We start from the raw sequence: 26,970 nt of genomic DNA on the forward strand, positions 1-26,970 counted from the left end.
GTCCAGCCAAACTGTTTTTATCAGATTTTCCCTCCTTCCACCTTTGAGATGTATGTGCATCTCTTTTGCTGTCTACCTTTGCATAGGCATACATGGATACTCATGCTCACATCCCATATATACTCACATATATTCCCTTACTGATGTTACAGGATTCTAAACATGAGTAATTCCTTTGTTTTTTTTTTTCAAACTATAAATAATATGATCATGTATAGTATACAGATTCTAGATGAATTTGTGTGTTAATTTTGCTTCCACTTCATGGCTGTTCCTTTCTGGGCTGTCCTCTCCTGTGCTTTTCCTAAAATCACCAAATACTTACCCAGAACAGTTATGATGGAAAAAAAAAATTAAAAAAAAAATTAAAAAATGGAAGTGTCATTAGGTTATTGGAATATAGTAAATAAGAGGAAATAAATACTGAATTTTAGTTAATTAAACTAAAGAGAACTGCGTGTAAAAATGCCATTGTGAAATATGCTTTTTTTTAAGTTCCTAATAAAGATCTCATAAGCTATCGGTTCATCAGCAAAATGTCAGGAATTTAGAATACAGTCCCATTCCTATCATTAAAGGCTGTGAATACATATTTGTGCATGTAACTGATTAAGATAAAACTGTATATTTGCCTTCTTTAATAATTGTTAATATCAGGGCTATTTATTAATTGCCTTGTTTGATATTAGGCTGTGATGAAATTACCCAAACCTGAATGATTTCCTTTATAAAGGAACTGGCAGTCAGATCTCAACTGTAGTGCACACTGGAGTGTAAGCTGGTTTGTCTCCTAGACTTGACTATCTTTTTTTTTTTCCCCACCTCCAAGCAGCTTGAGGGCTCACTTAGTACCCATGCAGAAAGTGGTAGGTGGCAACTGTAGTGGAACTGTGTTGTGTTGTATCAGTCTTCAAACCAGCATGACACTGGTCCCTGGGTCATAGAAGGCCAATGCCTCAGTGGCTTCAGTGGGTGCCAGAAACTACACACCCACCTGCCTAAAATGAAAGGCTAGAGCTGCCTGAGGAGAGAAGGTACTACATGAGCAAGACTGGACAAAACGCACAGTGGCATTTCTCTGGGGGCAGCTTGCAAGTAATCTGTTTCAGGACTTCTGTTTTGCTAGGAAGTCTGTCTTGTTGAATCCAGTCTTCTAGTAAAAACAAGCAAAATCTTGCAGCTCTGAGACTCTCCTGATTAACCTGGACACCTTCCTCAGTCTTTACTGCTTTCTTACCTTCTCTTTACACTGAGAAAATACTTGTAGAGTCTAATGTTTGCAAAGTATAACAAGTGGATTGTCTCATCTCTGGCTTGAACAAGCTCTTTCTATTTTGGCATGCTTGTGGTGGGTTTGTGCTGCTTTCCTTGATGTCCTTGGTCTGCAGTGAACTGAGTTTCAATGTCATGTTTTTTGTTTTGTCTCTTTTCCTGGCCAGAAGAAGGGTTGTGCCCATATGACCACGCTGCTCTAAAAGAAATGAAAAAGGAATTAAGAGGTCCTTGGTCTCAGTGAAAGTGGAGGAGGAAATGACAGCCACACTTCTGTCATAAGATCATTGTTTCAATCTTAGCAGTAAATCTAGCTTTGAAAATGATAATCTGTTGATGAACCTATAAACCAAATTTAGCTGATTTTAAGATTCCAAAGCTGTTTATGATATTTAATAATTTTGGCATTCAATTTAATAAAAAATCTGTCTGCATTTTCTAGAAGGTGTCAGAATCATGCTGCATATTTGGAAGTGTTTAGCTTTTAAAAAGGTGAAAAAGATGAAGCTGGTAACTTGAGTATCAGTCACACCACGCTTTTTTTTCGAAAGTACATAAATGTGTGGTTCTTGTTTAGTCACTGATCTTTGGGAAAATGTGAGAGTGAGCTACTACTGAAATTTTCACACAGTGTGCTTCCTGTGCCTAACAGGGATACTGCTTCTTCATCCTTGCTGTGGTTTTGGGCATTCCCCTCACTGCTACCCCCACAACAATTCTTGTGACAAGCTTCCTACCTAAACAATACTCAAATTATATTCTGTAGGGGTTTTAGTAACTATAATGGCATAAGTCATTCACTTCTCTTTCAATAAACACATAATAAAAATGTAGATGTCTATGTTTCCTTCATTTGGTTGTGCCTCTGAAATTCTAATCCCCGGATATGGTCAAAACTGCATTTGTACTTTGGAGTTTACATTTTTTGTAAAACTGAGCCAAACCTACCTGCATTACAAAAGCATGTATTTAAGGGCATTTGTTTCTTCTCCGTACTTCTCCTTCTTCTCCTTACTTAGAAACAACAGTTGTCTTCAGCATAAAATAGCTTTCCTGCTGTTCAGTTTGAGATAAGAGCCTAGGCCAGAAGGTTCAGATCAGTTCTTAACTTCCCGTTTTATTTAAGAATTTTGCAGTTCCATGTGTCAGAAGGGTCAGTTGCTTCACTGGCAAAAGGAGGAAAAAAAAAAAAAAGACATTAAGTATGAAAGTTAGATCACCCAGACAACAGAAATTCAGGAGTTCATACAGAGTTCTTTCAGAAGGATGAAATAAATGGACTTTGGCATTTACAAGCTGAGATCCATAATCATTAACTCACTTGACTTAGGAAAAAATGTTGTTGTTTCAGGCAGTTCACCAGGAAGGTACAGTCTTATATATGAGTGGAAATGAAGTGAACCCAGTTTTCAACAGGAATACTTGAGAACCAGCAGGTAAATTCTCTTCTAGTGAAGATCCCAAGTGAATTCCTGTGGATTCAGGAATCAGTACCTGTTTTGATCTTGATGTCTGCTCAGCTTCATCCTCAGTACTCCAGTCTTTTAAAGATTCTCCACAACCAGAAGATGGGTCGTGGGACTTGTGTTTGTTTTTATTTGCTGATTTAAACAGAGCCTTATGCTCAGCTTCACAGAGTGCCTTTGCCTGGATGACTGCACCATGACATCAGCAATCCAAACCTCCTTGGGAATACTCTAAGCTTAGTAGCCAGAAGAGTTGCACAATGAGAAAATCTGAGGGAGAAAAACCCATCCTCAGCGTTTGGCAGGGGAAACAAGGAGCGGTGCTGTGAGTGGATGTTCATCCAGCAGAAAAAGAAGTTGCGGAAAGAGGCTTTGTTCCCTTTTTAATCCAATGTCCTCTCTTCTGAGGCAGGAGTGTGAGCATCCTTTTGATCAAAAATAAGAGGAGTGCTCTGTGGCAAGGAAGAAGAAACCCCAGGAAGGAGTCAGAACAGAAGAAATAAGAGGAGGTAGGATGAAGAATATTGGAAGGGTGGGAGGGAAGGAGAGGGGAAAATCAGCCCTTGGTTACAGTAAGCATTTTATTTCTTGTGGCAATCTAGTGGAGAACAAATCTCAATTCACGCCATGATTTGCTTTGTAAAACCCTCAAGGGTGCAAGATAAAATTAGAAGGCCATCCCCCTTCTCTCTTCAGATTTGTTCTTCTTTTATATGGAATTAAATTCTCAATTTCCAAGTTTATGCTCCACAGTATGTGAGTAGACATAAACTCTTCTTTGGCACCTGACGCAATTTTAGACTATAGAACATCTAGAGAGGACAACTCCCAGCACAACGCTGAGTAGTGTTCAGTTCCAATTAGACTACACTGAGAGGCTAAAATTGGAAGCATTAATGGAAGATGTAAGCTCCTTTTGTAGCCCAGCAGAACCACAAGCAATGTGATACTTTCCTTGGTTTATGCTGTCGAGAACCACATCTGTTTGTCTGTATTTCACTGTTTCAGCTGAAAGCAGCAGGGAAAGCAATCCAGTTGCTTTCAAAATCACTTCAGCAAATGGCAGCACTGCTGAGGGTTAGTCACCTGCTCGTGCTTGTCAAGGGCTGGTACAGTAAGGCAGACAAACTGGAAAACCTAGTCTTGCACAGTGGAGTTATGGAGACGAGGCAAATCGATACTTCCTCACCCTCCCTTTCCTACTTGGCTTGTGCAGATGATGTTATTTGTCTTTCCAAGGATTTCCCCTTACTTACTGACGTTTTGAGATTGCTCTTGTAAAAACTATCCCAGCTCTCTCACTGTTACAGTCTTCAGCTTCATACCAGAACTGTTACTGGCATAATTACAGCTGAAACCAGAAGGAAATGAGCTGGCTCTGTGCTTGCTACAGAGACAGAGGTCCTCACACAGAAACAGAAGCTATGAAAAGGCAAAGCTCTGACGGGGAGCATGAGGTTATTGAATTGCAAGAAGTTAACGGGGAGGAAAGTACAGCTGATCATAAGAAGCCTCTAAATTCTTCAGAACCTGCAACGAGCAAGGTAGGAATTTCAGTTGCTCATCTGATGCTTGTGGAGCTCCTGGGGAAATACCACACAATGACAGAAGTGGCATTTTATAGAAACTTTGTGTAGGGGTTGTTTAATTTGTTTGAGGGATGGGGAAAGGTTTCTGGCTTGAAAACAAAGACTGAGAGCAAGTAAAGTGTATTTATTTTATTTTACATGATGAAACATTCTAGTTTTGAAGTCAGATATTACCATTATTATTTTTTGGTGCTGTCTGTGAGCTTTATCTTAGGAAATAAAAGTTGTAGTTGTACTTGGTATTCTAAGTTTTGCTTTCTGTTTTCATGTACTGCCAGTGGGATTGGGCTCAAAACTAGAAGGGAGAAATGTTGAAGCACACTAAAAACAGACTTTCTGAAGGAACAAATTAATCTGAAAATGGTGCTGCCAAAGAAAGAATAAGAATGTCCTGCAGTAAAGTTTGTAAATCATGCTGAATTCTTCCTCTTTGATCTTGGAGCAATTTGTGGTTGCATTTGGGTATTTATACAAGAGCGCCCCAAAGCCTCAATTAAGAGTAGTGCGTGAGTCCTGGGGTAGCCAGTGCCCAGCATTTAGCTTCAAGCTATGGGACAGACTAACGCTGCCAGACGAGCAGTATTTACTCATGAGTAGCTGTGATACAAAATTCTCATTACTTAAGAGCAGAGGGAAAATCTGTGGCAGAAATTCCACATTTCTGCGTGGGCAGATCTTTTGGGATGGCTGAACCCACCTGAGATCTTGGCAGCATTAGTCATGCTGTCTCTTCCTTCATGCTCCTGGCCAAGCTTCCTTGTGTGAGCACCATTCATCGTTTTAGTGTTGATCTGTGCCATTAAATAAACAGCTTGATTTCCTGTACCATATAGGGGGCCATCTCCTTCTCCTCTGGTCCGGTGAGCTGTACCAGCCTGCTATAGGATCAGGCAACTTCTGCGGAGATTCAAAGAGAAATAGGAGAAAGGGTGGAGGAGAGAGGCTCAGCTTCCTTGAGAAACTGCCTTGAGTTTCTATTCAGCCTTCCCCTTCCCAGAAATGTGTTTTCATCTGGGCTCTTTCTGTTGATTCTGGGATTTGATTTCCTATCCCATGAAGAATATTGGAAAATTATTATGCTCTGCTTCCTGTTCAGGCAGCAGATTAATCAGAATGGCCCTGTCCATTTGGGAGAGATTTTTTTTTTTCTGTTGCTTCTTCCTGGAGGTCTTGTGACGTTTATGGGCAGTGTCCAAGAGGGTGCTGGCCCAACTGATGAAACACCATTGCAGAGCTGAATGTCTACTTGACATCAATGCAGTTTACAGAGCTTGATTAGCAATTAATCTTTTGTGATGGCCTGAATATGTGACTTGTATTCTAGGTGGGAGTTTGGGCTTGATAACAGTCTTGACTGATGATACAAAGCTGATGTCATCAGTGTAATGCTAGATAGTAGTTACCAATTTGTTTTTTCAGATAAAAAAGTTATATACTAGTGTCAGGTATTAAACTGAAGGTTGTCTCTTCTAATACATTTTTTTAAATGAAAAAGAATCCCCATGTATATACATGACCACTTGAACATGTGCTGTAAGAGAAACTATATTAAGCCAGTTGCTCTTCATCCCCCACAGAAACGAAGTTCTCCATGGGGAGGTGTCTATAGAGGACACTTTGTCTACCCTAGTTCCTGGAGAGCTCAGATAAGCTCTTTCTGGGGATGTTCGCTCTCTCCCCCTGTGCAACTGCTGTTCCACTGAAGTTTTAAGCTAGCTGGAGGATGCCAGTTCAATTCATTAAAAAGTTTTCCATTGTGCTAGGTTCTTAGAAAGTTCAGAAGATGAAGAAAAGGAAACTAGATTAATGCTGCCAGCTAGCAGCTGGTTCCTGCCAATCTACCTATGTGTATCTCGGACAACCCATAACGTTTGCTTTGCCTCATTTGGTGCCAAAGACAAAAAGACATGGAGTTCATAGGTTTACAGTAGATGAGAGGAGGATAAATTAAAAGGAAAATATCCATTCATGCTATTCATTCCATTTTCTGTCTGTGGAACAAATTAGTTGGCGTTTATTTGTTTTATTATGTCACCTAAACTTGTTCTTTAATGTTAGTATAGCTGGGTTAGCCAATAACTTTGCTCTTAAATCTTAGTAAAAGTTAAATGAAATGTATGTATTGTCTTTTCACTCCTACATGAACATGCATGCAAACATAATTTGTTTGAAGGTAATTTCCTTGTCATCCAGAACAAGTGAGATTTGTAATAATCTTTAAGTCTACTCAGTAGCCTCCCAGTATTCAATCTTCTGAAGAAAAAGGGAGTCAGCTTTAAAAGTCTTAATTACTCTAGTGTTTTTTTTAAAGCAGTAATACCTAATGAATAGTATCTCACTTGCTTTGAGTGCTGGCATCCAGGAACTATGCAGGCTAACAGCATCAACATCACAGGGGTGAATTATTTTGCAAGTTCCTCCAGACACGTTTTTAGCTGGGAGACATGGCACGCTTTAAAAGAACAGCCTGTGGGACATGCACATCAAAATGAAGTAGTTGACAAAAATTGGAAGCAGTGAAAGAACCTTGCTAGCACCTCAGCTTTCTGAGCATTTCAAAAGTTGGAAACTGAACAAATGGGGAACACTACATCTCTCAGGTAGTAGCCTGCAGGTCTATCTTCTGTCTTGCACCAGTGCTTCAGGATGGGAACCCTCGATACAGAAAATTACTTACAACAAGACTCATTTATGTTGGGCTTTTTTTTGAGTGTGTTTCTATATGTGACCGTAGAGACATGCTTAAATATTCTTCCCACCTCATTTCATTAATCAAAATTCCCTTTCCTTTTTTAACTAGGGGAGAGATCAGTGGAAATCATGCAGGAAGATAATTTTCTGGAAGTGTAAACTATGGATGGTTTTAACTACAATTTTTGTTGTTTTGTTCCTGGTCATTCTCATCAGTCTAGCTCTATATTCTAGTAAGTACTCTTGGCTTGTTCTCTAATAAAAATGAGCAATATGTACAATCTAATAAAAATATTAATTGAACAGCAGCATCCAAAGTCCTGCTGAAAACTGCATAGGAGACTTGGGTGCCAATTGCAGAAGGTAGTGTGCTGAACAGAATAGGTGGTGAAGGCTTTTAATTGAGCAAGAAACCAGTAACTTGCATCCTGATGGGATGGCAGCTCTTGTAGCTAAGTGAGAGAGTATTACTAGAGTGAGAGCTAGGGTAGAAATGATGCTTGTAGCACCGCTGGAAGGGCAATGGATCATTCACCTCTCCTCATGTGATGTCTGTCAGATTCCCAGAGCAGATGGTTGTCATTGTTATTGATGGGGTGGGTCACAGTTCTCTGGGTGCTGTCACTTTTCTTTAGGTGACTCATGCTTTCTTTCTGTCACTCCAACACAGTCATTACCTAGCAAGTTTGTGTGAAAGCCACCTTGGAGAAAACCAGGAGGTTGTTGCTTTTTCCTCAATAATTCTGCTAACTATTTTTCCTACCCTTTCTATCTCCTTTTGGATACTAGATGTTTACACAGATGAAGATGATTATTGGTATACGGATGCACTGCTACAGAATTATCACAATTTTTCTGGAAAGTTCAACTTACTGTGTGGTCTTCCACACCTTTTCTCTGAAGACATTACTAAGAGGGTACGTGCTTCTTGGCAAAGCAAATTCTCCTTACATAGGTTCAGTGTTTTTCCTTTTAAGTGTTTTCTGTTTCTCTGTGTAGCAACTCAGCCGCTTATAATTCCACATAACTTGTTAAATTCTGAATTGTATTTTTGTAAAGAAAAACTGGCTGCTTTTAAGCACGTGAACAATTGCATTTGCCAGGGAAGAGGAAAAAAAGCAAAAAAAAGAAAAAGAAAAAAAAAAAAGGCTGTTTTTTACAATTTTTTTTTTTTACTTATTATTTGAGTAATAATTGAGACATGATCTTCACTTTTTCATTGAACCACTGAATAGCTTAGATAAGGAGAGGCCTGTAGAGGTCTTCTAGCCTAGAGTCAGATCTGCATTACATTCTCCTGAAGTGTATAATGTCAGTCTGGATTTATATCTGCCATTTACACTGAGCCATTGCTGACTGAGCAGTGGCTGAAGTGAGGCATGGCCATACTGGCTTAGATGTACTGTGGAATGGGAGTCTCAGCTGGGACACCTTTCTCTCTGCCAAGTTAGAATAGAAGGGCTTTTTGCCACTAATAAGAACCTAAGCCAAACAACATAAATTGCTCTGGCAACAAGAGCACATACTTTTAGTTCACCCTGAATGCCTTCCTTTGTGCTAAGGTAATACAATAATCACTCAAGCACACAGATTAACTTGTCTGTCAAGCTTAAATGGAATGTGTACCATTTCCAAGGCATTTATTTGCAGATATTTGACCTTCGGCACCTGTGTTTATGGCCCTTAAAACACCTTTATAAGAATGATTCATTGTACTGTCTTTTGTGGGGAAGGTAGAAATTGAATGGAAGAAATACCTTATTTTAAAAAAATTTTTTTTTTCTCTCTAAGATAACAGATGTCTACAGCTCATCTCCAGCTCTACGACGCTACTTTAGATCTGCTAAAGTGGATTATGTCAGGTAAGCAAATTTATTACCAAAATTATCAGAAATTTACGAACTTTGGGTGAGATGTGTACCTATGTAAATATGCATAACATTTAAATCTGTGAAAAATAGAACGTTCTGGGGAGAGTGATAAATATAGGTAGTGAAAACTTGACAAAGGATCCTCTGGTCTGGTGTAAAAGACAAGTCCTACTAGTAGTATATAATGACAGTAGCATTTTGTTACTGTTGAGTATCTTCTCTGCTGTCTTTGATTCCAAGTGCAGGCCATAATTAGCTTATTCTTATTAAGAAGAAAATGAGCTACTGGAATCTATGACAGTTCGTTACAGATGAAGAGAAGCTCAGCTCATGGTTCCAGAGAAACAGTAGAGGTGGGAAGAAGGGGAAAAGAACTTAGGCTTGCCTTGCAGAGGCAGAAGAAAGCTTCTAACCGGAATACAGAGGAAATCTTACCGTCAGCAGAAACTGACACCGAAGGAAGGCTGAGGAGTTCACTGTGTTTTAGACACGCATGTTTTAAGCTATGAAGATTCCACAGGAGTGAAACTAAGAAGTTGCAGGAAAAATGAGGCCGGAAGGCTCTGCTGTAGTGCGGTCCTCTCATGGAGAAGTAGCAGTGTGGCAAATGCAATTGATCCCAGAGGGCTTCTGAAAATGCAGTGTTGCAAAGTGGATGGGGAAAACAGGAGAACATCATGGGCAGAAGGTTAGCAAAAGCTCCAGATCCTTGAACTGGGCCCAGAAGCAGACCTGAGGGTGCTTTGGGGAATGTGTTCCTATGCACCACCAGCCATGGCTCACTGAGTGAGCTTTAGCTTCTTGGCCTTTTGGGCATACATAATGATTTAGATCAAGTACAAATCTTTAGTACTGTGTATGTACTAGCCAATCTGTGTCTCTGCCTCTTTTTCCTTGTGCAATTTCTTTTTTTGGTATTCTAAATTGTTTGAATAAAATGGAGCTGTCTATTTGTACTTAATGGAGTTGGTAGATCACAAATCTCCAGAGAGGGACTGTAGTTAACTTCATCTGTTCCAGAGCTCGGGCTAGAAGCACAGCTGGGTTGTGCCAGACTCTGCTATCAGGAGAGCAAGTTTTTCTGTAGGTGTTTAGCTAAGTTGTGTGCCAGATGTTGCAGCAGCTATTCCCTTATCATTATATGTTTGTTAGGCACAAATGCCGAAAGCCTCATCCTCACATATCTAATTGCCCTTTGTGCATTGGAAAACATGCCTCAGGTATGTGCCCAGTTTCTGTTAATGTCAAGAAGTACTTGGAGAAGAGAGGGGAAAAAAAGAAATGGGATGCTTAGGTGGCAGGTTTTATTTCTATTTTTTAAGATGCTTTTCTTTAGAAAAGAGCTTAAAGAAGAAATCTGTGCCAACTTTGTGAGAATTCAGCCTCCTCAAGGAAGAAAGGATTCATTGGTGACTCACAGGCATTCATTCTTGGCTTCCTATTTTTCAGTAATGAAAGCTCCACTGTATTTTACCAACTAGAGTTCTTTGTACCGCCATCAACAGAGGGGTTTATGGAGAATGTAATGAACCCAGACTTTATAAGGAATGTTCTACTTCAAAATATTTATGATGAAGAAGATACTTCTAATCCCGGGGCATCTGAATGTACCAGGTTAAAGCTTGACCCAGCTTCTCTCGCATCAACATGTAAGTACTGTACTTTAGAGGGGCTGTTTACAAAGAGCACAATTATTTACTTGAAAAGAGGGAGATCTTTCTGGAAAGATGTTGAGATTTATTAGCTCATGTTTTGCACAACTTTGTTAAGGTAATTGTAAAATACTCTGTTTACAAGAAAGTCTTGTTGTACCTAGCTTATAAACCAGAATTCTTTATTTGGTCCTGTAATGAGAGATTGAGTAGTGATGAAGATGCTTAGCTACAGAATCCAACCAAATTCTTCTGATCCCCTCTTGCATTTAATGCACACAGTTAAAATCTCGTGTATGTGTGTACCATAACAGGGGGCAAAAATAACTCCAGTTGGTTTTCCTCATATTTAATTTGTATTTAAATGTTTGTAAAACAAATTTAAATCCAAGTGAAAAGGATTAGCAATTTGGGAGTGAACTTCTGATGAATTAACAGTCAACAATGAAAAGGGAAAGAATTCTTGGGAGAAATTTTCGTATACACAAAGATATCTTTTAAATGAACCAAATGTTCCAATTTCCAGATTTTCTAGTAAAAAGGCAGTGATTCCAGTGTATTTAGGTCTGTCTTTATTGAATTTAGGTCTGCCTTTATTGAAATATCAGTATAAAAGTCTTATGAGCTTTGAAGTTTCACTGAAAATAGTTCAGGGAGCTGTTGTGTTGTGTTGTGTTTTTCCCTGAATTTATTGAAACATACCTAAGTGCCTTCAGAATAATTCATAAGGTGATTATGGCACAAAGCCTCCTAAAGTTCAAGAAATGTTTGGACAATGCTCTCAGACATATAGCCTAATTTTTAGGTAGTCTTTTGGGGGGAGGGAGAGGAACAGGAGTTGGATTCAGTAATCCTTCTAATTCCCTCCCAGACTGGAATATGAACCTGGACTAACACATCACAGAACATAATATATAGGTACAAGTAAGATTTGTGCTTAATTCATGAGATTACCAAGGAAGTAAAGAATGAAGGGACAAGAAATTAACAAGTCACAAATTCTAATCCTAATATTATTTTATTCCTTATGTTGGTAATATTTAAAGAAAAAAAACATACATAAATCCACTGTAATACTATAAAAGGGGCAGGAAAGAATACTCTGAAATATCTAACTAAAATTTAGTGTTAATAATGTGTTTTTTTATTTTCAGGAAAATAATGGACAGACTCCTCATCTTCCTTACCTCTTAGAAGAGGTGGTCTTCTACTGTCTATTAGTGATCTCAGGTTAGGGAGTCATTCAACAGGTGGAAACACTTCTAAAGATGTTCTTTAAATGAAAATGTGGTATTGGTATGAGAGTGCCTTACTCCTAACACATTGCTACCTCCTTTATTTTTGTGTGGAATTATAGGTAGATCTTCAATCTTGTGAAACTAACATATTTTGTCTGAATAGGGCTCTGTTGGCTTCCAACCCCTCTGATTTTTCTTTTTTTCTTTCTTTTTTTATTAAGTTTTTAATGAATATGGATTACTTGAATGATCTGCTAAGGCAAATGCCTCATTCCTTCTGCTCTTGGCTTATAAAAAATTATCTGCACAATCTCATCCTTAATGCTTACATCTACCCGTGCTCATGTCTTTTCCTTTTCTTCTCTGCCACCTTCATCTGCCATATCTCCCCAGTGCTCTTTCCTCTCAAAACAATCAAAAACTTACATATACTTTCTATTTTCAAAACTTTTGCACTTCCTTCTTAGGTGAATTAGTACTCACATCATCCCCTTGTTCATCCTATAGTCTTCCCAGAAAAGGTGGTGTCTGATCTGTTTTTCTCTTCTGTAATGTGAAATAGAAATGAAGCAGGAAGAAGCATTGGGAAGACTCTAATGCATCTGAATGCTGCAGCAATCTTTCAAATCTGTCAAATTAGCTGTGTACTTTGCTAATTAGCTACTGGTTCTTGTGAAAAGACATCCATTGGATTCACAGCTCTAAATTCAAAGGAAAATGAGTTTCTGCTCTACTTATACCTCCTGCTCTGGCAGTGATGGGGAAAAAAAAAAAAAAAAAGAACAAAACACAAAGAAAAGAAGAACCATAAGTAAACAGATGCAAAATACTTTAGCAAGACAGTGACAGTTGTTCTTGATGACAAGAGATCATATGGGACAGACGAGTGTCAAGAGGAAGATGCTGAGGCAGATGATGTAGGCCAGTGTAGCGTGAGAGTTACAGCCAGTAACTGACTATAACATGAAAGCTAAAAGTTAAGCATTAACTTCATGAATAATGTGATACTTCACTACCATGTTAGTGAAGTATAACTTTTTCTCACTTACAAACATTTTTAGCCAGTATAAATATTACTATTGTTGCATAGATAAATTTATTTTAAGGAATTTTTTGTATTGTGAAAAATATCCTAGGGAAAATAGCTTTTTTGTTTTTCTATTGTTACTAGTTTATTTAAAGAGTAAACTGAAAACTAAACTATGCATTAAATTATTTATTTTTACTCTACAAGTGATCATTTTCTTTCTTTGGCATTCTTTCAGCATTTTGAGTTGAAAAATAGCAATGGGAATCCTGAATGGTGACAGCAGTATGAAGGGTCTGTCTGCACTCAAATGATTGTTGTTGTAATTTTATCTGAGCTTGGGGTTGGGGAATGGTGTAGAGCAAATCAGGATGTCACTAAGCTCACATCTATGATTAATTCTGTCCCCATCCCGATTTGTAAAATGTAGCACTGGCTATAAGTACCGTAATTTCTCTTTTCTTGCCTCATTTGATGAAATGGTATGATTGTATATTTAGGGCTATTATTTCTATACATGTATCTAAAAAACAGCAGCAACAACAAAAAGATATACAGATACACAAATGTTGTGCATTAACATAGTATGCAGCATACAATTAAAAGAGATACTCTTATTCTGGGGAAGGACAAAATTCATAGTTTGCATAGTTTATCCCAAAAGCAGAAGCTTATGGAAATGACAATGGCAAGAAAATAGTTTGCCTTTGAGATGCTGCTTGATATTATTGCTCTTACTGCTTAAGGTGACTGAATGTGCCAACACTTCTTTATCTTGATTCTGTTTCAAAGAACAAAAAAATAATAATCACTTCTTTACGAAGACACTTCCATGTGCATTAAGAATTAATGAGGAGAAACAAGAAGCTGCAAAGTATTCATTTTTTCCCTGCTGTTCTCTGCTCCAGATTTTTTACCCATGCAATTCACAGGGAAGAATGCAGTGAAGTTGTAGCAAGATGTAGGACTGCTAAGATGATCAGAGAGCTGGAGCACCTCTCCTATGAAGAAAGGTTGAGGGAACTGGGCTTGTTTAGTTTGGAAAGGAGTAGGTTCTGGGGGACCTCATTGTGGCCTTCCAGTACTTGAAGGGAGCATATAAACAGGAGGGGGAATGGCTGTTTATGAGGGTGGATAGTGATAGAACAAGGGGGAATGGTTTTAAACTGAGACGGGTAGGTTTAGTTTAGATATTTGGAAGAAGTTTTTCCCACAGAGGGTGTTGACACACTGGAACAGGTTGCCCAAGGAGGTTATGGATGCCCCATCCCTAGAGGCATTCAAGGCCAGGCTGGATGTGGCTCTGGGCAGCCTGGTCTGCTGGTTGGCGACCCTGCACATAGCAGGGGGTTGAAACTAGATGATCACTGTGGTCCTTTTCAACCCAGACCATTCTATGATTCCATAATTCAACAGAAAGTATCCAGCTTTACAGCATGTCTCCAGATGTACTTTGAACTCTAATTGAAGGAAATGCCAAAAAAAGGCAGTCATATCTGGTTACCTCTTAGAGGTAAATTGATAATACAAAAGAAAATAACCAGTGACATAATAAATACCTTATCCATTAGGATCAGAATAGTGTGAAAACATTTCATCAAGTTAAGTAATTTGGATACCAAGAAAGATTTTATATCAGAAAAATTGCACAACACTTTTTTTCAAAATGTTTTAATACAAAAACAGAGGAAAAAAAAATACATGCGGTAGCAAGAACATTAGCACAGAATCACTTTATGATCTCTGGTTAGCAGATGAATAACCAGTTTCAACCTGGACATGTGTGATCAGAAATGCTTCGTGCAGTAGGTCGATGGACTATGAAGAAGTTGTGCTCTGCCACTGCAGGGAGCCAAAACTGAGAGTCCAGTAGAAGAGAGCTGAAAGAGTTATGTGCCAGATGCAGCACCAGGGAATCCCTTGCTGAGAGGTGTGCAGTTGCTGCCTGTGCAACTTTGGGATCTTCAGTGGTTTCATGGTCTTCCAGGTGGCAGTGGCTTGAAGTGCCTACACTTTTTATTTGTTTATTTATTGTGTGCAGTTTGTTGCGTTCTTCATTCTATCCAGCTTTGTTAAGACTTCACTCTGTGACAAGTAATATTGCATTAAGGGTTGCTGAGGAGAACAACTAGAGAAATGATGCCTTTATCCGGGTTGTATCTTTGTGTGTATAGTGATATATATGAAGCAGGCCAGAGAAACTCTGGAAGAGCAAGATCACCTAGAACAAAGTTTATTATTATTTTTTTTTAAAAGGAGGCGGTTATTATTATTGAATTTTTGATATTTCTATAATAAATTCTATTACATCCCTTAAAAAAAAGGCACTGTAAAAATCCTGAAAATCTGGAAAAATCATCAAGTCTCAATTGCTTCTAGCAAAAAGCACTCCATTTTCTATAGAGAAACATAAACATTGCTTTGCAATGGTAGCTACTGCTGATTCCTCTTGTTTTAATTGTTAAGTCCTGTATCCTCTCCATGCTTCTTTTGGTGATTGCTTTTTCAGATTTGTCTCATCGGGACTGACTAGAATACATAAGCTTTTATAACATAACAGAGATGCTCTCCAGCTTGTTTGAAGAGTCAGCACAACAGATGGGATTAGGAAGGCTGCATGCTGCCAGCTTAAATATTCACGTAGCTCCCAGGAATGCCATCAGAGCAGAAAGGCTTCCTTTCTAATGGATCAGGACATAATCGTATGCATTCTGGTCTTCAGAGTAGGTGGTATATTGCTTGCTCTTAGGTATGTTGACAGTTGCGTATTCTGTCTGAGTTTCCATGTTAGCTGCATAGGATTCAGGTTTGACATTGTAGCTGACAGTAGAATACCACATTCCACTGGTATTCATAGAGCCTTTTTGGTCACTGTGTTCCTGAGAGCAGGGAGAGGGAGAGAGAAAGAGACATGAATTGGCTTGAGCATGGTAATACCCTCTTGCTGAAGAATCTTGCAGCGCTCCTGCAGTAGTGTTAATGCTCGTATGTAATAATGAGAAGGGTTTGCAGACCTGCAGCTATTTCCCTTTTGTGTGGACCACAGCTGCACACAGGAGCATGCAGCAGCACATAACTGCTGCGCAGCTGGATGGTGATGGCCTGACGTGTTCTGAGATTGATACTGCCTGCTGGTGGATTACGTGAGAAAACTTTCATCACACCATGCACATGGGAACACAGCAGCACATATAGGGGAGTCTGAATCATCCTCTGCCCTGGCTGCACCCAGGGACTGGGACTATGAGTTAGCTGGCCCGTGTGCTTGCCTGCTGGTGCCTGGAGAGGTCCAAGTGCCAGCCACCAGCACAAGCTGGGCTCAGGAGTAGCACTTAAAGTGAGCGTGGACATGTGGCTCCTGGAAGGGGCCCAAGTATTGCAGGGGATGCAAGGACAGCTGCCCTCTGCCTGGTGGCCCTCTTCTAGCATGTTCCTTGGAACCAGAGAGAGGAAATTATTCATTAATGAATGAGAAGATAACATTGCATGAGTAGCTGCCTTCCCAAACCTGTTGAAACTTGCCCACTCTTTAACTCCTGTGCATGCCTGCTAATGTGTTTTGGGTGACTGCTCATCCAGGTAGGCAGAAGGATGACTCATTAAATCCAAAAGAGCGCAGTGAACTGGATCCAGAAGTTAAAAATTTACTTGCCCTGATGCTTGATTTGAATTCACAGAGTAATAAAGCTAGCAAGTAAATACAGCTTTTCTGGTGGCATTCACTGCTGTCTGGTGCATTAGCAGTATGTTTAAGTGAATTTTGCTGTGATCATGCTGACATTTGTAGCAGAGCTACTTTTGTGTTCTGTAAGTGGAACAAAGGTATCTGTTGCATGAGTTATTAAACCCAAGCAGTTATCTTTTGTTTTTCAAATCTAGGTTTGAGAAATTGTCATTGGAATCACAGAATCGTAGAATTGCTCAGGTTGGAAAAGACCTTTAAGGATCACCAAGTCCAACCACAACCTAACCGTATTACCCTAACAACCCTCTGCTAAATCATGTCCCTGAGCAACACATCCAAACAGTTTTTAAACACACCCAGGGATGGTGACTCAACCACCTCCCTGGGGAGCCTATTCCAGTGCTTAACAACCCTTTCTGTAAAGAAGTTTTTCCCGATATCCAACCTAAATTTACCCTGGCACAACTTGAGGCCATTTCTCCTCATCCTGTCACCAATGAGAGGAGACCAACCCTGCTCTTGCTGTAAGCACCTTTCAGGTATTTGAAGACAACAATAAGGTCTCCCCTCAGCCTCGTTTTCTCCAGACTAAATGGCCTTTCTTCAGTTGCTCCTTTCTTCAGTAGGGCATATTGGAACATAATTACTGAGGAATCTGTCAGATATTCTCAGTTGTAACAATCATCTTGTCTATTTGGGTTCTGCTTGGTATGGAAGATCTCACAACATGAGGGAAACAGTGCTTTGAAAACAATTCCTGAGTTTTGAATTGAGGTTTTGCACAATTTTTTGAGACTTAGAGATGACAGAAATTTTAAAGAGTGAAGTGATAAGGGAGGACAAGCTTAAGAAAAGGAATTCCCTATCTTTTTGCAAAGACCAGGCTGTCCCTTTCCCTAGCCTCTGTTAGAAAGAACTGGAAGGACAGCAGCATTTCTCTTAATATACCTGAAAATAAGAACAGTTAGGCAGTTTATTTTCATAACTAACTGGCTCTAAATCCACCAAGTGAAGTCTGGTGTGGTTCTTGTTCCTTCCAACACACAGGTCTACCCAAAACTTAATTGCAGCCACACATTCCAGTGTGCTTGCAACCTATGAGTTTTGCAAAGCTGTTGTCATCAACTTTCTCTTATCAGTGGGGGGAATTAAGTGTGGAGGTGGAGTGATTTGTCCCACACATTCGCAGCACATGAGGAGTGTGTATGAAGACTCCTGGCACTTTGGTTGAGTCTTTCATTAGCCATAGACTGAGCTTAATACTTGGAAAGGGCTATCTTTGTATTGTAGTAAAGACTCTCCCAATACTGTCTTCACATCTTGCTCTGTGGATCATACTTGGGACCAAAAAGTCTCAAGACAGCTACTTGACAGGTTCCCCATTAGAGTTCCACCCGCTCCTTTTTTCTTCCCCCTCATCTCACCCCACACCCACACAAACAATGAGCTCATTTAATCACACCCTTTTCTGTTATCTTGCCCACCTTCTTAAAATTTTCTGTTAAACACCCACATATCTACAGGCAACTTTTGCTTTGCTGCTGTCTTAAAGAAAAAAAAAAAAACAAAACAGAGCAGGCTGCTAAATGGCAGCACCTTTTTCTGCTCTCCACGGGTTTTCTGGTGATTGTTTATGATTGGTGATTTAAAAGACAACTTCCCTTATCCTCTGCTTTTCAAAGCAGAAGTAGCAGACCACAGGTATTCAGCTGCTGTGTTCTGAAGGAATCATAGAATCCTCTGAGTTGGGAGGGACCCTCACGGGCTAGTCCAACTACCCTGAAATGAACAGGGACACCTACAGCTCAGTCCAGTTTCTCGGAGTCCCATCCAGCCTGACCTTGAATGTCTCCAGTGACTGGTCAACCACCACTTCTCTGGATAACCTGCTTCAGTGCCTCACCAAAAATAATCTCAGCAAATGAACACAATGCACCAGTTGGATGCCTTGGGCAGAAAGGTTCTGCTGTCCCTCCTGTTCCCTTTGGGGAGATGAGTGTGGGCAGATAAGCAGGCACACACCAGTGGGTGGCTACCTCTTCAGCTACCTCAGGGTGCCTTACCAGAGCTCCTGGTTCTGACCCCAAACAGGGAAGCAAAATGGACTGGGCAATATGACATCACGCCATCCTCCTGTGTGCCCTGTCATGCAGTACAGACATTTGATCTCTTGTGTTTTGTAAGAATCCAAATGTTTAACTTGACAGTGCCTGCTTTGAGGCTTTTTTCCTCCTCCTAGAGGCAGGAAGGAATTGGCACCAGAAACCTTGATCTGTTCCAGAAGAGATTTAGCCATTCATTTAATACTTCCCAAGTATTAAATCTCTTTTATTCTTTCAACTGGAGATTTCTATTGGTAACGTGAGTTGGCAACAATCTAGATAAAAGGCTTTTTATTAAAAGACGCCATGCTGAAACTAAAACATTTTTTGCAGAAAGCATGCCAATTTTGATGAAGCTGCAGGCAGCCGAGGGGAAATGGCTATGATGGGGAGGAGAGGGCAGTACTCCTTAGAAGCTAACAAGGGAAGGTGATGGACGTCTCTTTTTTTCAGTCAGGAGGATGCCTTGGGTGAGCAGTGAAAGCACATGCTTGAATCATTACCTGGGCAGGGCTCGGCGGGTGACTCTCGGTCTGTGCTGGGAAGAGAGGAAGCAAAGAAGTGACTGCCAGTTCTTGTACAGCCAGAGGGATATGGGGTGTGGGAAGGGAAAACCCCCGGGGTTCTCTCTGGGTACTAGAGAAATCTGGTGGATGGTAAAGATTATTTTTTTTCTTTGGTTTAGCACACACACCTTGTCATGTTACTCACTGACTACAGTGAAACCCAGACAATTAACTTCATTGGTTCAGAAGTTTGGGCTTATCTAGCAGCTTCTCTCTCTGTCCCTTGACCCTGGTACAGAGCTCTTTGCCTCATCCTTTCTCACAGCTTTATTTTCAGCTGCCTATGGGGTTCTTACTGGGAACCCAATTATTGGGAAGTTGGTTGAGCTGTTGGTTGCTCCTACAACATTTCAGAGCTGAACTTTCACTTCTGCCTCAGATAGCAGACCTTGAAGCATGCCTGCTTTGCAACTTAACTGAAGGGAAGGTGTCAGCCCTTCAGCACTGCATTAAGGCTGCCATCCAGAGACCTGGCAGTGGTTTCAAATAGCACAGTGCTGCCTCAAGGCTGCTATGAGATTGCCAATATACGCAAACATACACTAGAAGCTGCTCCTCTTGAGCAAGTTGTCAACTCATGAGAGCAGTGCTACATATTATACTTCAGTGGATGAACTGTTTTACCCACTGACAGAAAAGATAACAATATGAACTGAAACCAAGATCTCGTGGTTTATGTGAATGCATGTGATTCCAACCACATGAGTCTTCCCTATTTACGTATGTAATATGCCCAAACTATTTCAGTAGCAGAACACCTGATAGAGTCCACAGGTTTGCTCTTCATTTTTAATCTTTCAGCCATTAAATACTAAAGCACGTGAAGGTGCTCTGCTAGATATTTAAATATAAAGCGTGAAGACACTTTTTGCCCAAACAGAAAAACATATATTTAGAACCATAGAATTATGGAATATCCCAAGTTGGAAAAGACCCACAAGGATCGCTGAGTCCACTTCCTGGCTCCACACAGGATCAGCCAAAATCCTAACGCTGTGTCTGAGAGCACTGTGCAGGAATTTCCTGTGTTCTGGCAAGCTCAGTGCCATGACCACTTCCCTTGGGGAAGGTTGTATTTGTGCCTGTGTTTCTAGGAAAATTCCTAAGACAGCACAGTTACATTGGAGTACCCCATGGCTGGGGCTGTGGTGCTTCAGGGTGGTTGAGGGTCCCCATTCCCCTGGAGTGTTGGAGGAGCACCTTTACTTACTTCCCTTGTCAGAGTATCTCTTCCTCCACACAGGAATGCTCATCTTCCACCTGGAATGCAGGGAAAATGGCAGAGGGTCAGCTCGGGTGCTGGTTAGACCTCACACTTCACTGCCAACCCCCAGGAGCCTGTGATTACATGGGCAGATCCCTCCTGCTTTAAGACCTGTCCCTTTACTTGGCATTTTGGCCAGCTCAGCCTTTCCCCAGACCACTCAGGGAGGAGCGTGCAGTGGGCACTGGGCATTGCAGTGTCAAGCAGCCTTTATGCCTGTGTTAAACAACTCCATATGGGTGAGCAAGCAGGAAATGCATGGAAGACAAATGGGAGACCCAGCCCGGTGTCCCTGTGCATTATTCACATCCATCTGCCCTTTGGTGTGTCTCAGTGACAATCAGGAGGAATGGCAAGGAGGCGACTGTGCAGCACAGCTACGGGCATAGGGGTGATGGTAAGGGCAGGCAGGACTGCTCCTGAGAGACCCAAGCTCTGGCCACTGAGGTACTGTTTGCTCTTCAAGCAGAAGGTGATGCAGCTTTAAGTACTGAAATTATCAGGCATATTTAGCCCTTCAAATTACACCAGTACGACAGTACACAAATGCACTGTTAGCAAGGTTTTTTGGTAGTAACAACTAGGTTCAATGGAGCGGTACTATTGCTTATATTTTATAACTCTATGCTTGTAAAATTCCTGTAAGGTAACTCATGAGCATTTTACAACACTGTGTTGGTATCTAAGTGATATAATTGCATATATTCTAAAAGCATTCTCAGGGAATATGAAGCTGCCAAATCAATTTGAGACAGGAAATGCTCTTGAGCAAACGGCTTGCTTGTTCATCTGAGCAGTGAGTCTCTTTCTAATTGCATATTTAGATTGTATTTTCCTTTTCCAGGACCTGAAGTAAATAGGTGTTCCCATCATTATTGCTGCTATAGACACGTTATTACTAAGGTCCTACTTGTTTCCCATGCCATCTAAATTTGGCAAGTAACATGAAATTTTCTTTTTGCACATCTACGGTGTTCTTATCAGAGCAGCAGAAAGTTTTCAAACATTAGTGAATATAAGCTCCCAACTTCCCATTCAAGGGGAGAATTTACTTCTCTTGTTGCAGTTGAGAATAAAGATAAAATTGATCTTGCCTTACTTCAGATGCTCTACCTCATTTTCTTTGCAAGTTTTATTAAATGCACTGAGCATGAACTCCTCTAGTTTAGCTGGAGAGACCAGTGCGAGTGCTTCACTCAATTTGCTCCTACAAGTTCTATAAGGGACACTTTAATTAAAATTGCATATGTATTGTTATGTATATTCATAATATACATAGTTCATATTGACTATATTGTAATGCGAGATATCACACATTTGATACCAGTATTTTTGTCTTCTCATCTGTTCATTCATCTGCATTTTATTTATACTCCTTTGGCTTCTGATTTTTCAGTTGTTCACTTGGAATGAGAAGTGATACAGGCCATCAGAATTGTAGAATCATAGAATTATTAAGGCTGGAAAGGACCACTAAGATCATCTAGTCCAACCACTGACCCAACGCTACTATGCCCACTTGGATAGCTCTTTTCCTTTGATAAGGTTTGGATAAGGCTCGGATGGCTCTTTTCCTGGATAGCTGAAAGAAAAATACCACGTTTCTGTAGCAAATTAGACCTTTGTAGTGCTGCACAACCCCTAGATAAAGTTGTCTTATTTAGTCAATAATGTGGATTTCTCTGGGAAAATATACTGTGATCTGAGAATTTTAAAAGTTTCTCAACATCTGTGCTCACACAACAGACATGCAGGCTCCACAGCAGGAAATGTCCAGTTGGAGGACTAGAGCTGGATTTGTCTGTGGTTGGAGGGGCTTGGGGATTGCATGTTGCTTTTTGGGTTTTTTAGTTAGCTTGTTTGTTTAGGTAATTATATGTATAGATTTATCAACAAAAATTCTGGGAAATAGATCTGGCTAGCAGTTTCTAAACAGAAGGAATGCAATTAAAATAGAAGCAAAACCAAAACTGGTTGTCTTCAGCTTTGTAGTTTTGCTTTGCTCTGTGCAGAGAAACTGTTTGAACTCTTCTACAGGCTTCAGACCTGTCACATGGGGGAAGTGGTCATAACAAAAATAGCAGTGACACGAAAACCTAAGATCTCCAAACAAATGGGATGAAGTGGTGGATTTGGGAATATGTATGCTGTCAGCAAGGTTACATACATATTTGTAAGGAAGGACAGCCAGTCTCATGTTCTTCCACAAATATGATGTTCTTGGTCCTCTGAGCATTACTGGAGCATTACTGCATGAGGCTTCTGGAGAGAGGACTTCAATGGGGAGCTGCTGCAGCTCTTCTCTGTCTAACCTGCCCTCCTTCAACAAGAGGTTATGGCCTGGAAATAGTTTTGCTCCCGCCTGGTTCCTTAAATTAACTACCTCTGGTATAAAACTGCCAGACCCCCAGAAAAACAAATATCAACCACTTGCACTCATCTGGTTTATTTCTTTTCCAGTTCTGGTTAAAGCTACTCAGTGGAGATGCAGACAACTGGGTGGTGTGGGTGCACAAACCTCATTTGTTAAGAACTTGAGCTGATAACACATAAGCTATAAACAAAGAACTAAAGTCTTTGAGGAGAACTTTGATGCCAAGTTACACGCCTAAAACCTTGCACCAGGTGCTTAGAAGGGCATTCATGCAATGCTGTGGGTTTGGGTCCACAGTAATACCAAACACTGTGATGGATACAGGATCAGGATGGGCTGACTGCCAGCAGATGTTCACCAGCCCTGACATTTTTGGAGTTGGCCGGGGCACCCCATGCCACCCTCCCTCTGGAGTGTTGGAGGAGCACCTTTACTTACTTCCCTTGTCACAGTATCTCTTCCTCCACACAGGAGGCTGCGGGTCTGGGGTTGGACCTACAGAGCACAATGGAGCAGGATGCTGAGTCATTGCATGAGTTTTCTGAATAGAAAAAACATCCTGCTGTTTTTTCATCCTACTGATTTCTGCAAGGCTTGTGATTTCTCGGAAAGACATGGATTTATCAGCAATTGGGCGACTGTGACCAAGGAGTGACATGCCACACAGAGCTGAGGGTGGGATGGTGCTGCTGACTGACCCGGTCAGGCATGACGTGGGCTGCTGATATTACCTGATATTACCCAAAAGGGTAGCTCATTAGTATTAGTGCTCTACCACACACGTTTTTTGCCAGCAGCTTGTTTCTGGAAAGGAGTCAGGAATGTTAAAAAGCAGTGGGAATCCTGTCCATGTAAGTTGTTCCAGACACTTAAAATCATGGGGATTCAGTAGGCTTGAGAGCCAAGACCCTACAGGCACCCGTACAGGTTAGGACCACCAGTTTCACATGGACTTTCTTGGCCTTGACTGCTGGAAAGAGCAGGATTTCAAGTTTTGGGAACTTTAAGCCATTTCCCCTGAAGATCACCTTAAAAAGTTGTTCCCTATACCTCAGTCAACATGGAGGTGAGGGATGCTTTCTCTTTGGAAATGAGCAGAACATTTAATTTTGGCAACAGCAAGCCTTATCTGAGCTCCTTAAGGCCAAGCAAGCTGTCAGAGTACAGTGGTTTTCCAGAAAGTGGTGTTAACAGAGAGCTCTGGTGACCACCTTTTGGAAGTGCAAAGGCAAAGACTAAGAATGAGGGGGTAATTTAACATCAGCAAGGCCAACACACAAATACTTGACAAAGCAATGGCAAGATGGGCTGGGTGGTTGGATGGGAGAGTCCTCCGGGTAGGGCTGCCTATCCCAGGCATCTCTTCCTACATCTGTGCATGTGGGGTAAGGCATCCTTAGAAATCCCAAGTTGCTTTAGGATGAGCCATTGCTTTCCTACAGCAAAAATCTGTTTGCGTTAGGGAAAGCCACTGCTGCACATAAATACAGTATATTTATATATAGTGTAAATATAATCTATCTATACATCTATGTATGTAGAAGGACACCCTTATGAGATGCGGCTCATCAGATGACAGATGCCAAGGTCAACCTCTAAATGCAGTTTTCCCAAATGTCCTTCCCTGGAAGGCCAGGGCAGCTGACAAGGATGCTCTACTCCTTGTGTATCATGCTTGTAATATCTTTCCCTGCCTCAGTAGGCTCTGAGTGCTGTAAACCTAGGGGCGTCACCTCTGTAAAGAACAGTCCATGGCAATACTCAAAACCATATTGTCCATCTTAGTTTGCTCGCTAAATTATCCTTGTTTATTCAAGAAACTCCACATGGTGCCCTACCCAGTCCTTTAAAGTTGACTCATTGCAGGTATAGTTTTCTCAAATTCTAATGAATTCACTCTTTTAGATCTATTCTAATGAAGCATAAAATGATATTGAACCTACCTTATTTTTGGCTGACAGTTTCCCATCCTTCCACTGGATCTCTGCACCCTTGAGTAGCCGATTTTCAGTGTGGTTTCCCTGCTTTCTAAATTTGCTGTACAGTATACGTTACCAAATTAATCTCACTGATCAGAGAGGCTCCTTACCTCTTCCACTCAGATACTGAACACCAAATAAAACACTCAACCACAACCACAATGTGTGGAGGTGGGGAAAGTAGGAGGGGAGAATGAATGAGTGACGTGGCTTCCTGAGGCACCAAGGCTGGAGTGTGTTGCGCTGGCGGTCTCCCCAAAAAGGATGATGAGCTGCAGCATGAACTCCCTCTAGGATCCCTCATCTGAAGTAGCAACAGGAAACCTGAGTGCCTGGCCATCTTGACCTTCTAAGAAATGGTCTGACAAACCAAAACGTTAAAAAAAATAAGATCTTCAGTCCCGTCAAAAAAACCCATAACTTTTGTTGCTGAATCCTCTTTTGCTTTCTTTTTTTTTTTTTAATCCCTTTTTCTTCCTCCTGAGATAGATGGAGAAGAAAAATAAAAATAAAAGAGTCAGAAATACAGTTTGCCAGGCTGATAATTTAATTATCTTATAATTCATTCACTGTAGTTGTAAAATTCTATCTGAAGAAAAAGCCTCTAAGACATGAGGCGCCTGCAGCAATTTTGTCTGAGCTGAGGTATGTAGTGGAGCAGGTGGTTAACCAGACAGTTTCACATTGTCTGCTGTCCTCCCAGTAACATATACTTGTATGGACAAGCGTGCTTCACCATGCACCAGAACTCAGCCAGGCAACCTCACTCTGATGCTTCTCTCCCAGGCAGTCCCACACCAAGTCTCAGCATCAGTGTCTGTAATGGGTAATCCTGTGGTATACCTTTTGGCACTCCAATAGTAGCAGGACTGAATCTACTTTAGGAAGATACCACAGCCCAAATATATCCAAGACAAACACAGCTGAATTCAAACCATCCTTGTGTCATCTGATCTCAAATTTGTGCTCAAATGTGATGCATTGCCTGTATGCCTACCCAAATGACCAGCACCTGGTCATGCTGCATCCCTCAGTTGCTGACTGTTGGTCTTTGCAGCAGCACTGGCTTGATTGTAAATTGGTCGTTGGTTGTTGCTTCCACCCCAGCATGCTGCTAGGACTTAGAAGGATTTGTTTTATGTATACTTTATTCACAGGTAGGCTATGAAGCATTAGCATTATGCTTCATAGCATTAGACCTGTGTGATTGCCCTTGGGAAGTTGCAACAAGTGCAGCTTATGGTGTACTGGTGTTCTGACCTTCAAAACCACTGAAATTCAGCAGTGGGTGAAGCTGATTCCCTGTTTTGCTCCACTCACAGGCAGCACCTTGAGCAGAGGCATCAAATCTGCGACAAGGTAGGTGACCCATTTGTTAATCTAGGCTTTCCTGTTTATAAATAAAACAGCAAGCATATGATGGCTTGGGTTGGAAGGGATGCCAAGGATCATCAAGTTCCAATCCCCCTGCTACAGGTAGGGCCACCAACCTCCACATCTGATGCTAGATGTGGTATTAGATTTAAGAGTAATTCTACATCTATCATGCTAGAAACTGTACATTGTTGAATGAATATTCTGTCAGAAAACATTTACGTTTACTAGTAATCATCTTCTATCGTTGCCCAAGTTTTAACAATGCTCTGAAAAGTCACCCATTTGCTGAACAAAAATTGTTCCTTTTAGTTTTCCTGCAGTGCTCTTATTTTATTGTTATCATGGTTATTGCCATTACAATTAATTCCATTGCTTCTGCTGTTGTGCCATAGTCATGATAAAAATCAGATGCTCTTTAATAATCTTTAATAATAATAAGTATATATTCCCAGGGAAAGGAAATATCCTCATGGTCTCTGGAGGCAAAAATCAATGCAGTGCTGTGGCTTTGAAGTCCCAGTACAGGCTGGAGAATAGGCTTGAAGCAGAATTGATAAATTGATACGCAGGCTAGAAAGAGAGCAAACATGCACAAATCTTGCTGTCTGCTGCTCTTGCTGCTGACACTGAAGTAGATTAGCAGATTCATGGCAGATGTGAGATATTGGCTGGGAAGGACCTGGGAAGGGTGTGCAGAGCCTTTAGCAGCTGAAGGAGCCTTGGGAAAGAGGAAGCCCTGAAGGGAATACTGCAACAGGCACATGAACAAGATGCTAATAAAGGCATGATACTATTTGCTACAAGATAAATCTGTGAT

At 40.8% G+C, this 26,970-nt stretch overlaps 1 protein-coding gene and 1 long non-coding RNA gene across 4 annotated transcripts; one reads left to right on the plus strand and one right to left on the minus strand.

The window, feature by feature from the left end:
• Positions 1-2,722: 2,722 nt before the first annotated feature.
• Positions 2,723-12,992, plus strand: C1H3orf52 (chromosome 1 C3orf52 homolog). Of its 3 annotated transcripts, XM_048954774.1 has the most exons (7): positions 2,729-3,247; positions 4,049-4,282; positions 7,128-7,251; positions 7,808-7,935; positions 8,810-8,880; positions 10,339-10,538; positions 11,696-12,947. In XM_048954774.1, coding segments are annotated over exons 2-7 (702 nt in total). In that variant the 5' UTR covers positions 2,729-3,247; positions 4,049-4,105; the 3' UTR covers positions 11,698-12,947. The 3 variants fall into 3 exon arrangements, with proteins under 3 accessions (XP_048810722.1, XP_048810716.1, XP_048810731.1); XM_048954765.1 differs by having other exon boundaries at positions 2,723-3,247; positions 4,090-4,282; positions 10,339-12,992; XM_048954759.1 differs by having other exon boundaries at positions 2,724-3,247; positions 10,339-12,992.
• A 159-nt stretch (positions 12,993-13,151) lies between these two features.
• On the minus strand, positions 13,152-25,169 carry LOC125697495 (uncharacterized). Its single transcript, XR_007378811.1, has 4 exons — positions 24,741-25,169; positions 20,370-20,419; positions 19,097-19,131; positions 13,152-15,685 (listed from the first exon to the last, which is right to left on the minus strand). It is a non-coding gene; the product is annotated as an uncharacterized LOC125697495 (long non-coding RNA).
• Between the last annotated feature and the right edge of the window lie 1,801 nt (positions 25,170-26,970).

Source organism: Lagopus muta, chromosome 1 (assembly GCF_023343835.1).
Source record: "Lagopus muta isolate bLagMut1 chromosome 1, bLagMut1 primary, whole genome shotgun sequence".
In the NCBI taxonomy this organism is placed as follows: domain Eukaryota; kingdom Metazoa; phylum Chordata; class Aves; order Galliformes; family Phasianidae; genus Lagopus; species Lagopus muta.